This window comes from Echeneis naucrates, chromosome 22 (assembly GCF_900963305.1).
Source record: "Echeneis naucrates chromosome 22, fEcheNa1.1, whole genome shotgun sequence".
NCBI lineage: Eukaryota > Metazoa > Chordata > Actinopteri > Carangiformes > Echeneidae > Echeneis > Echeneis naucrates.
Window position 1 is genome coordinate 9,711,896 of NC_042532.1, and position 12,873 is coordinate 9,724,768.

Below are 12,873 nucleotides of genomic sequence, written 5' to 3' on the forward strand. Positions count from 1 at the left end.
GCTTAAGGCTATTTCACTTTCACAGCATTTCCATATTTATCACATTTAGTGATGGGCTGATACAGTTCTTATACAGTCCATGTGGATGGACTGGCCCTGTAATACAAATGGGACTCCACTCATGTTTTTGACTTAATCTACAGCAAATGACACACTGAAGAAATGTACATGTTTGTGATTACCATGCTGAGCCAATGAAACGTGTTTGTTTGTTAGGGAAGAACCACCCCTGTTTATTCCTCAAGCCGATTCCTACTGCATATCAACATGACCCTCTTTAATGAGGTAATTCCTGAACATCAGAGGATGTCTCACGCACATCCTGGCCCTTAATCATCTCTCATGCTCTCACCTATATCATCAAGGTCCCGCAGCAGTGACCTGTTCTCAGGAGAGGGGACACATCCTTCTGTACTCATGTTCTTTCCGCCTTTGTTTTTGTAAAGCCCTTTGTGACATTGTTGAGAAGAGTACTACACAAATAAAGTAAATGATTATGATGATTATTATTATTGTCCCTGGGTCTTTAGGAAGGACCACATGATCTGTCCATACAGGGAGCTACCAGCTAGTGGAGTGTTTTCCATATGACGTACCCAAACGCTTCCAACCTCAAACTACTTCGTTTTAGCTGCGACAGAGAATTTCTGGACAATAAAATTCTGCCTTTCTGTCGAGCGCTTCCCTGTGTCATCCCCCTCTGAGAATCCAAGTGTCACAACCAATATTCCCATGGATGAAAAAGACCCTTGGGGAGGCAGTGATTGACAGCGAGCAGAAGGGGACCAGGAATTAAAGGTCTCTAAAGAGCAAAGAGGCTGGCCAGAGGAGCTCGTATAAAAACACGCTGTTGAAGTAAGCTCAAAACATCAGCGTGGCCTTAGCTGTGACATGGGAACCCCCCACCCCAAAACTATGCCTGTAGTCATTCCCCCCTGGACGGTAGGGGGAGGTCACACATGAGGCCATCTTGCAGCTGGGTTACTCCCTGCTGCCTCATGCCAGGCTGAACTATGCTGGGAACCAGCGTGGTTAAGCACACAACCTTGAGAGTAGCCACGCAGAACCTCACACAGCTTTTGATAAAAAGCCAAACAAGTCACAGTTTTACAAAATTGCTTTGATAAGGAAACGTTGCAAGGCGAGGGGAAAGAGACCCTGGAGAATGAAAAATGACTGTGATTCAGAGTGAAAACAACTTCCCCATCTGTAAAATAACAGTATTCCTGCAAGTGTAGGGGAAATCAGAAGGAAGTTCCTCCCTTATAGGAGAGATGATTGTTCTCTGACTTTGATTGTTTATGCAAAGCTAAGCATGTTTGCTTTAAATTATGTCACAATGTATCACAGGAGTGCTTCCAATTTTCTGCAGGAATAAATAGTGCATACTTCATTTGGAATGAGTGTGCATTTATTTAGCTCTGCATCTTTTAACTTCCTTATCAGCAAAGACTAATCTCTGGGGGAATGAAAAAACACACAAATTGACCCACATCACCAGAAAAACTGGCATATTGTGATTTAAATCCAGTGTATTTCTTATTTTTCGTATTTATCTACATCAACCTTCATTGTTGGTTTTCTTGGTAGTGTGTTTTCACATAAAAATGTGGATGAGAGTTGTCCTGATTAGTGTGCAGTCTACAGTACATAGCTATTATATTGAATATATTGAATGTCCTTAGTTCAAGTCTCATGACTCCTGTCATCATTTGAGTAAAGGCAAAGCCAAAGAAATAACCTTCAAATGGCAATCTTACTCTGGAAGTCTCTTTCTTTTTTTTTTGCAGTGTATGGATTTAGTCAACTCTCCAACTCTTACTGTTTACTGTCTCTCTCATCAAAAAGCTGTCACCATGGCACCCAGTCTCCTCTGCACGAGAAGATGCTTCTCCCCCATGTGCTGCAGGTGCTGGGCAGACAAACTGTTTCCAAATGGAAAAGGATTGTGGTTCAGCGTGGTTATGACATCCTAAGTTAGTGTGGGAGACATTTTGTAACCTTCACATTCAGCCAGATGCTCAGAAGCCCTTAGAAGCAAAATATGGATGAAGAGAGTTAATTGGTGAGAAACAGGTAAAACCAACAAAGGATTATAAATGATGTTTGGCTTCACTCTGGATATATGATCACAGGTTTAAAGAATAGTTTGAAACTTTAGGAAATGCACTATTGCTTTGCTGCAAATGAAACTGATGCAATTCTCATCTCTGTATTGGAAATATTAGGCTAACATTCACTTTAGCACGAATATTGGAATTGAACACAGTCTGGACAAAGGTATAGCATCAGTAACTTAAACAGTCAGTCAATCAGTAACTGTACATTTTGTTTTTTCAATCTGCAGAAGATGCATACTTGTAAATTTTATTTATCCCTCAAAACAGTAATGTCATATTTTCTTGCTATGAAGGGATTGCAATGTACCGCGAAGGACAAATAGTATTAGTGACATTTATTTTCCAAAGCACAGACAGTAGTCATGGGAGAGACAGATAAGCATCAGAGCCACATTCAGGTTGGTTCCTGTTTGTCCTAAGGGAGAGAGAGACTCCTTATTCCATGTGGCTGCTGGTAAACCTATCAGGGCACAAAGGAAAATGGGACCCCTCTATAGACAATAAGGCTCCTTCACAGACAATAAGGCTCTTTACAAGACAGGGGCTAATGTGGGAGTCCTACCAGAGGGCCCACCTTGGTTTAAGCATAAAATACAACCCGTTGAGTGTTAAATTAGTTTGTGAAACTATCTTGACTAAGAGAGACAAAGAAAAGAAAACAGAAACAACAACTTTGAAACAATAAATGCAATGATGTCAGGCTCCCGTTGAAACCTGCTGACATAAAACTTACTGAAACTCAGAGCCCCTGCTGTCTTTTTGTCTGTGACACAATTAAATTTGGACATTGTGTCATTTCCTTTCCTAATCTGCGCCCATTTCCCCCCATATGGGTGTCATCCCCCAGTGTAACTCAGAGAATTGCAGGGGTTTGTGGCTGTCAGACCTCACAATGCTCATTGTTCTGGTGGCTGCCTCTGGCTGACAGCCTTAGAATAATACATGACAGAGTGATATACGACTGTTACTCTGAATCGTGAAATGTATATGTGTCATCCAAAATACAGTAAAGGTGTACATGAAGGTCCCGATTTTGTTTTTTGCGTGTATTTTAAGTTTGGGTTTAGCTTTTTTTTTTCTGTTTCATGTCATGTCATTGTGACCCACCACCACCGGTTCCCTGTGGTTTCCCACAGCCCAGAAACTCTTGATGGCTTGACGGCACTACCTGTGATCAGGCCCCCCTCCTCCTCTCACCCCTCCCTTCTCCAGATTAAAGTAAAACCTGGAAACCATTTTGTTTCTCTTTTTCCTCTGGAGCCCTCATAATGACGGGAAAGTGCTCTGGCCCTGCTGCCACAGAGAGCAGCGGCACAGATTTGATGGGAAACTGTAAGCCTCTGTAAAAATGTGTCCTTTTAGGGCTCTGTGAGCTCTGTTACACCCACACTGTGCAACCATAAATTTCAAAAAATGAAGTAGCATGTGGCTCTTATCTTTATTTACTCAATATAGAGTATTTTTCTATGTAAGGGAGAATGAAGAGAGGACCTCCAGAGTTTAAGTCCTCACTTCTCATGGAGGATCTTAAGCTAGTTTTAGAATTCCATTTTCTCTTATATGCCAACTATGAAGTTTTCACAGATTCCTCATATATGTGTTATGCTAAAAGCCATTGCACGCAGCGTTCATTAGATTTTAGATATAAAAGAGTTATATAAGTTATGTTGCTTTATTTATGTCTCCTATTAATCTACACTTAACAGAATCCCCACATCTCCTCTTTTGTCTATAAATGAGCTGTTGTGTTGTTGTAGCCACTCTGCAAGGGCAATCAACATCCAGTTTAACTCTGCCTGGGCACTGGTGCAATAATCACTACAAACATGTTGTTGATGAGGGTTTCTGCTGCTTAGCCAAGGATATAACCCATTGTGCGATCAACCAATGGTCAATTATATCCTGATTATGTTCTTGTGTTTGTTTGTTTTTAACACATCAAATTGTGAATGAAATAGAACGATTCATGATTGGCAGATAAACATGGCAGAAGCTTGGCTCTGCCATTAGGATGTCCTTTTAAAACCCTTGACAGACAGGGGTCCAGCTGTGGGTGACTGAAGGACACTACTTTGAACACAAGAGGAACACCCACACAGTATTTCCTCCGTAAATCAGCAGAACTTCTACCAGCTGAATGTGGCTGCCAGGGAGATCTGCACCAGTAACAATGCGTTACTTGTACTGTGTCACCCTAACAAGTTCTCAGGGTCAAAGAGGGACCTGACAGTGGATAAGAGCTATAGCACACCTGCCCAAGCAGGCACACTATAACACAACCAATCACCCCATGGGTTTGTTATCCTGAGACAGATGCTTACTGAAGTGGTGAGATCCTCCTTGCTGTTTCACTGAGCTTCATAAGAACATCTGCCCTTACGCAGACTTTTCTTCAAATACATTTCTATTGATACAAATATTTGTAAATTCAAAAATACTTAAATGGTGGAAACAAAGTGGGGGCTCATCTGGCTTTGATAGCTTTAAATGGTCGCAATAATTAGCTTACCCACTTCATCCTCATTATTAACAGCAGCACCAAAACACTTTGCTGTCATTAGGGTCAAGCCATTGTCCATCAGCAGTTAGCAACCATTTTGCCTTGGCCCATTATTATACAAAGAGAGGGGAGGTAAAAACAGTTTACACACAAATCTCCCTCTGTGTGCCCACTGGTTCACACACTCAGGCAGGGAAGTAAAGACCATCTGCTCATTGTATAGAGCTCCAGCCTCAAAAACACTAATTAATGCATATTCACTGGTTCTGTTGCCACTGGCCAGCAGATTATTTGACCAAGCACCCACTGAAACTCCCTCCAAAATACATCCCAAAGAAAGCCAAGGTTGGTCAAATCACGGCTGTGGACAGAGGCCATTACTTTGACTGTGAACGCATGAGTCAGTGGGCCTTCACTTCATCTCCTGCTGGCCAGAGATGAATGGAACTGACCAAATGAAAAGTTGGACTGAGCACGAGCGGAGGCATTATAGCCACAAGAGTAGCCACCTGTTAAAAAATAAATAAATAAATAAAATAAAGATGTGCAGCTGCTCTGTGGTGCCATAATGACCAAAATATAAACACAAATAATGTTCAAGCATGCCAAAACACATAATGGTAACAACCCAACGAACCCCTTCCTTCTCAGGCCAAGGGTGGATTCACAAATTGTGGAAGTTTTCAATTCATGCTGCGGGAGATGTAGGAACACTGTAGTTCTTTCACACCTACAACCTGTGTTGGCAGTTTCACACTTTGGCCTGTCTGATGGCACACCATGTTGGGCCAAACAAACACACATTAATCTGTGCTCTGTATGAATATTCACATACAGCTGTCTGTGACACAGAGATAGCAGCTGGTGTGTTTGGGCCCCACAGATATCCCGGTGCCATGCCTGGACAGAAGCTGCTGCATCTGGGCTACGACAGGCCCAGCCGGCCCTGGCAGATCCAGAATCTCCTCAAATCCCAGCAGTGACACCCTCTACTACTCAAGGGTGGTCAGAGACTCAATAAAGGCCTTTAGCAGCCTGCAGCAGATACTTGATGACACTTTCAGTATGTCACCAGGATGGTGTTTAATCAGCCTGATATATGATGCTAGAAATGTCAGGTGGACATTTATATTAATTCAAATAGAAGTGTTCTGATTTAAATACAGATTTACAGTTTTACTGAAATAGAATTAAAATGTTTGAATAAATGCTCATGGTTATCTACGGTAGTTTTCATATGACTGCAGGCAAAAGCAGGTGTTCAAACAGATGGCATTGCCTTGTTTAATTCACCTTTTAGAGCTTTTGCTGAGCACTCTTGATTAAGAACTTTAAAGGAAATCAGATTTCACTTAAGTGAATCATACAGACATCCACACTACTACAGCCAAAACAAAGCACAGCTCAGCTCGTTGAATGGGACACCTGACTCTTCAGGAACCAAAAGCTGCTCAGCAAACAATGGTCACATTTTTCATTAAGGCTAAATATCATGACCAGCTTAGTGCAGCTTTTACATTTTCCCTGATGACATGAGTTTAATTTGCCCTTTTTAATTACCCAATTTAATCTCATACTAATCCACTGATATTGCTATAACAAGTGCTGCAAGTATGGTGGTAGGAAGATGATAAAAGAGTTTGTGTTTGCTGGGCATGGCGGTGCCACCTTCAGTCTGCTGGTTGGCCTTGACAACACATGGACACAGTGCCAGGCTGTCAGCATGCCAGGCTCAGAGCGCAGTTGCCAGGCCAAACCTGCGGGTACTAATTCAGCTCGCCGTGGGGAGCCCCACACCCCGCTTCTTCCAGGCCGTCCTTGTGGCTCAAACACCCCCTTCATCCATGCATGTGCACACCCACATGCTTTAAACAATGCAGGCTTTAATTATGACAAATTTGCCAAAAGCTAATCTTCCATCTTTTTAATCAAAGACATTTGTAGCCAACAGGGTTGCCAATATTTTAATGACGAATTACAAGAGACTCTGGTGAATAAACACTTATTCCTTTGACCAACAGTGGCCTTTCTCAATGAGGCACAGCCTGAAAATTGTTCAAAAGCCTGCCAAGCAAGAAAATCTGGAAAACAGGTTTTTCCTTGTGACATCCTCTAATGATCAAACTACATGAATAATCCCTCAAATGTGGCAGAGGGTTTCAAAACCTCACTTTCAATCCTGACATATTTTTAATAAATTGAGTAGAATTACTCCGGAACATTGTAAGCTCGATGGGAGTCCTCCACCATTAATTTGCATGCTTGTCACTAACACATGTCCAAGTTCATTGCACAAATTTTGTCATTATCTCCGATGAAAGAGAGCGTAGTCCCCAAGCCCCAGGGACTGTGGCTGGGCCAGTGACTCTGCAGTTGGTTAAGTGACAGCCAAAATTCTCAGAAGCGTTCAGCTGCTCTTCTGATGCGAGTTTCTCAGGTTAATTCTTCCTGTGACCTCAGCCTCGCACCATGAGCTAAGCTTGTGTTTGGAGGAACAAGTTTGTTTTTTTTTTTTTTTTTGAAATGGGATAGCTGAGGATATGGTGGCCTGTAACATTTCTACCTGCAACAAGGACAGATTTGAATCCAGTAGAGTCTTTGTGGCATGCTAAGTGAACCGCTCCCTCTCTCCCTCACTCCTCCCCAAGACTCCTCTAGCTTTACATATCATCCAAAAACAAAGCAACATGACGCAGCTGAATAGAGACATTCCTAACACCATTCAAACACATTCTCATCTGCTCTCTCACCTGTCACTTATCCTGTGTCTGAGCCTGTCTGTCCCAGCTGAAGGTCACAATATGGCTGATTCCTTTGGAGAGGTCCTTGAGGTCCCAGTGCTTCATGCTGCCAGAGTAAACATGGCACAGCAGTTTATAAAGATGCATATTGTGTGCCTGCATCCATGTACGTGTGTTTGAATGAATGCACGTGTGTTTAGGGGGTCTTCCTGAGTTGGGTTTCCTGACTGCAGGGATACATACATACATACCAATGGTAAGCCCGGCTGAAATATTGATGCTGTGTTTTGTTCTCATTTTCACTGTACTTGAGGAGCCATCTGGGCAGGTCAGCCGTTCTCACGTTAAATATTCATCCTCTTGGTGAATACAGCCAGGGAAGAGCAAAAGAGGGTCATTTTGTAAGGTGAGAGACAGAAAGGGGGAGAGGTGGTTCTGCTGGTGGTGGTTGGGGGAGTTGGGCACGATTCAACAATAGCTTTTTCCTAACAGATGGAAGATTGACTGCAGGGATATAGTTCAGTGTCACAGTGGAACCTGATATCTGATTATAGTCGTCCCTCCCTATAAATACAAAGGGATTACATGCGGTTACATGAATAATGAAAATGAGATTATTTCGATGGCACACGTCTAATTTATTGTGCCACAGTTGTGAGCATCTGAATAGTGTCTATCACTCTGTCGCTTTGTACCGCACTACTCAGGTAAGACCAACAGATCGTGTTCTTTCAACAAGCCAATCAAAGAAGGCGCTTCTGGCCAATTCCACCACCTAAGGCTTAGTTCAACCTAGCATGAAATAAGTGGTTGGAAAATGTCTGCGTTGCAGTGCTCAAGTGAACACAAGTGATGCTCATAAACAGTCCAATTACTGACACTCCAGTGGTGATATCTGTTTCCCTGGCTTCAGCAGAACTAAAGAAACACAGCGTGATCCGAATGTGCACTTAGTCAGCAAACTCAACGATGAATGTTGATGATGTGCTTCAAACAGCAGTGCTGCTAACAGGACAATTCTGACACGGTGCCATTTAAATGGAGCGCATGTTTGTTTTTTGTAAATTATCCCTGTTCTTAATTATTAACGAAAGCCTATTAATTATGAACAAATCTGGAGCCTAACCCTCATCAAGAGGAGAAAGGGTTGCCTAGGAGCATTGGCTTGCTTTGAATACCTTTTCACTTTGGTGTTGTTGGTAACTGGAGCTCCTGAAGTATGACTGTCATATAGTGGAAAGTATATTAGGTGCTGGGCTTGTGGGCAGCATGCAATCACATGCTGTCACACAAGTTCATGTGATAATAATGGAGTCTAGCATGCGTCATCGGTATTTGCTGATGCTGAACAGCCGTAACATTGCGTGTAGTTCAAAACTGTAAATAGGAAATAAACAAGTGCTTGTTGTTGTTTACATGTGACTTATTTCCATTACACCTTGAGCAAACAGCAGACATCCAGGTTCCCACTGCTTAGTCAAAACAATAAGCGGCCTTATAGACGTTGAACCTCCATTTTCGGATGCTAAATCAACACAGCTGGACATCCTAAAGTTTGTGTTTATGTCTACACACTACCTTTCCGCCTTGAGTCTAAAAATAGATCGGTCGCATCCTGCTCTGATGCTGAAGGTGCAGTCATCTTTCCCTTCTGAAGGACACAACGCTGTCTGAAGTTTGGGAGCAGGGGGAGTGGGGGTGTGGGTGGGAGGGAAGGAGAGAGGAAGCGGTGACTACCGTGTGACAAGCGCCCTGTTCCTTCCTCCCAGGCCTGAGAAACAGGAAGTGCTGCACATAAGGCATTATTGTGACGGAGAGGAAATGCAAGGTCCTCTAAATTAAGAGCCCCAATCTGGTTGTGAATGACAGGAGCCTGTCCTCAGAGCCCCACAGAGACCTGAACCCCCTGACACACAACCCCCATTCCATGACCACAAACCCAGCTTCACTGTTGAGTGACGCAGGTATTTAAAACAATCTTCCATGGAAGAAAACCTTGCTCGCTGTTAAACCTACCCACATACAGATCGGACCACAATCGTGTTTTAATGAGTTAAAGGAAGCATATGGGTAAGATCCACGATGCTTATGACCAGCAGAAACAGAGAAAGAGCTGGTTGCTAAGAGAGATGCATGGCTTTGTGCTGGGTTACCTCCCAGTTAATTAAAATCCTTCTTTATCCGTTTCATGCTTTCAATTAGAAAGCTCTGGAAAAGGCCCAATCCTCTGCATGTAGATAACCATAGCAATTAGTATAGGGGGCCCCATTAGTGCTGCAGGCTACAGAAATGCCCTGCTGTTGTGTCCATGCCTTGTTTTGATCCCAGGCACTGACATCTGAAAAGGGCAGAGCAGCGCCTCTCTCAAAGTCTGCATGGCACCTTAAGCATTAAATTATTTGGACAAGATCTGCTTTTGTAGGACATCACAGGTGCTGGCTGCAACTGTGATTATGTCCATCCAAACCGAAGCCATGTCTGAGCAGCAGAGAATCAATGTCACAGTTCAGCTTGTATGAAGTCTAATATATATGGGCTTTTTTGGGTCTCGGTAACTAAAATAGGTGTCAGCTAGCAATGCTTTTGCTCAATTAACAGCAGCTGCATCAATGCCCGCCTCTGCTTTTCACATTCAGTTTACTGCCTCACAGAAGCCAAGCTGTACTGGTAATCAATCACACCAAGCCTTGCACATTATGGTTCAATAGGCCTGTGGTGCTGTTTTTGGTTGTAGTTTATGTTCCACCAGCCAATGCTATTGTTTCTGGGCACTTTGAATTACTACCAGAATAGGTTCCACGTAATAAAGTTAATCATACACCCTTCAAATTTTGCTTTTTTTGTGTGATATATCAATGGGCTGCATGTTGAGCATTTAATAAAACACCTCTCAAGCTTTTGTTGGTAAATCTTTCTCAGTTATATATTTTTGTTTCTGTTCCTGAAACACAAATGACTATAGAGACAAACAATACAATTTTTGTAAACTAGAAACTGTAAACTGATTTCACAAAATTAGTGTCAAACATTTGCGCAACACAGAGTACTTACTGCCATCTACTGGTTACTCTATGAAATCCCACATTTAGAACAGCAGACATTTGTGAACAATCTCTTCATACCTTTGTGACACTAACTTGAATATCTGAAAGACCAGAATGACTGCCTCAGTGAAGCTGAGGAAGACTGAAGAGTTGGCATAGACAGGTCTCTCCTAAAATCAGAGGTTGCCCTGGGTAAGTCAGCAGCACTAGTGCCACGCTGGAGTCGTATTCAGGGATGGTGCGAGCTGGGACATGACTGAGTCATCTGTCTATGACTTGGACTTCTCTCGGTCCCAGCGATGTCTATGGTGGTAGAGGCTGATGGCATCTGGAGAAGAAAGCCTCTTCCTATGGCAGGTAAGGAATAAAGACTTGAGCGGTCTTCCCCAAGTGACTTGGCTTTACCTAATGTGTCCATCAGCATCTCTATGCTGCCTCTACCTCTGCCTCCAGACTGGGGACTGACAGTGGGCAATTGCTGTCTGGAGTTTGACAGCGTGACAGAGCCTGTAGCCTGAGCTTGTGGGGTGAGAGAGGCATGGAGATCCCCAGGAGAAACACTGCTGACCTCTGGACTACTTGTGGGCTGATGGTAAAGGGAGGGGTCCGTTTGTCTTGGTGAAGGTAACTCCACAGTTGCAAGTCCAAAGGAGTCGCTCTGTGTCTGACTGTCCTCTGCTATAGTAATTGTCTGGGATGGAGACTTAGTTTGGGAGTTGAAGCGTGCCAGAAGACCCTGCTCTGTGACACGGTAGCGTTTAGCAGCCAAATTCCGACGCTGTTGGTGCATTTGCTGCAGTTTTCTAAGCTCTCGGGGTAACTCCAATACACTCTCCTGTGGATGTAAACAGGTGCATGGGCGGTTTACCTATTAATCTGGACATTAATGTATTTTAGAAAACAAATGGTATGGATTATCATCATTTCACACACCAAATAGGTTTTAAAATAAGATTGATCTTCTGCCCAAATCATTTGTATATTCCAAAAAGTGTCAGCAGGTTTTTCTCTGTACCCTCAGTACAAACAAATTCTTGATATTTTTGCTGCAACCGTGCATAGCCATGTAGTGTATGAAGATAACCCCCCCCACCCACCACCACCACAAAAAAAAAAACAAAAAAAACAAAAACATGATACACACACACTTAAACTGTCTGTCAATTTCTCACCATGCTAACAAGGCCCAGTTCACCAGGTTCATAGTAGCTGCTGTTAAGGTACGAGTCCACTGCAGCCATATAGTCTGTCATGAACGTATCCAACAGCACCAGTCTGAGAGGCTGCAGGTGGATGACTGACACAGCCATAACCTTCAGCAGGGTTACAGAACATGGACGCTTGTACCACATCTCTTTTGCCTCCTGTAGGAACACATTCCTGTGATTCAACCAATTATGGATAAAACTACACAAGAAAAAACACCCTCTTTATTTTTCACAATTTCTTAAATCCATCATCGATTTTTGTTATTGTTTGTTATTGATCCTGTTTGCGTTCCATTTTTTTATTGATTGCCTCCTGTAGAGCGTCTTTGTTGTTTGTCTTTGTGTCTTAGTATTGTTAAAAGTGCTTTAAAAATGAAATTATTATTATGGAAAACAGGTTATAATTTTAAGGGTGCGAGTGTGTTGTACCTCAATGAGCTGTGACTTCATCTGAAGGGACAAGAGCTGGGAAGAGGGCACCTTTAGATGGTGATGCACCACCTCCTGGAGAGTACTAACTCTGTCAGGCAGAAACCCGCCTGTCTCTGAGTAGAAGCACATGACATCCGCCACCTCAACACGACACACACATACACACAAAGTGAGACACAACTCATATGTCAAGTTGGCTTACAAAGCACATTACTGTATACGCTTTTACCTGTGTGTCAAAGACGTTGGTTAGTTTTACTCCATATTGTGCAATAAGACATCCAGCAATGGCTCGGCAGTCATGAATCACCTGTACCATGTTTAAAAGCAACATAGGTGTTGACATAATATTCATCATAGAGTGTGAACATTTCTTCACTTCTTACCTTTAGTATATCCTTGTTTTCCATGATCATGGAAAGACCATTCTTGAAGGCCCGGGGCCCAAGCAACAGAATATCAAAGAGGTATACCTTGTTTTTAGTAGCAATCTACAAAAATGAAAATTAAAACAAAGTTGTTTTTTTTATGGAAAATGGAAGATAAAAATGAAGGCAGGAGAATTGAAAAGAAGATATCAACACAGCAGAATTTCAAAGTAGGTGTGCACTCCACAAGACTTCTTGCCTGCAGCCAACACAGTCGCCCATGCTGAAATATGTCCACTCCATCAGCTCCCACACCAATCACAGACTGCTTCTTGATGTGCATCACCTAAAAGGATGGCAAGAGGTCTCTGTAAACACGTGTACACTCTACTAGTATTTAATGGTCTGCATTCTGAACCATATATGTTACATGCATTAGAACAGAGAAGAAGCTGTAAAT

At 42.7% G+C, this 12,873-nt stretch overlaps 1 protein-coding gene across 1 annotated transcript in view; it reads right to left on the reverse strand.

The window, feature by feature from the left end:
- LOC115035328 (delta-like protein 4) overlaps nt 1-12,873 on the reverse strand; it is a 30,680-nt gene that overhangs the window by 14,722 nt on the left and 3,085 nt on the right. The window contains 5 exon segments of the mRNA XM_029493054.1: nt 11,578-11,769; nt 12,043-12,186; nt 12,275-12,355; nt 12,432-12,536; nt 12,673-12,759. Of these exon segments, the coding sequence (XP_029348914.1) occupies nt 11,578-11,769; nt 12,043-12,186; nt 12,275-12,355; nt 12,432-12,536; nt 12,673-12,759 (609 nt within the window).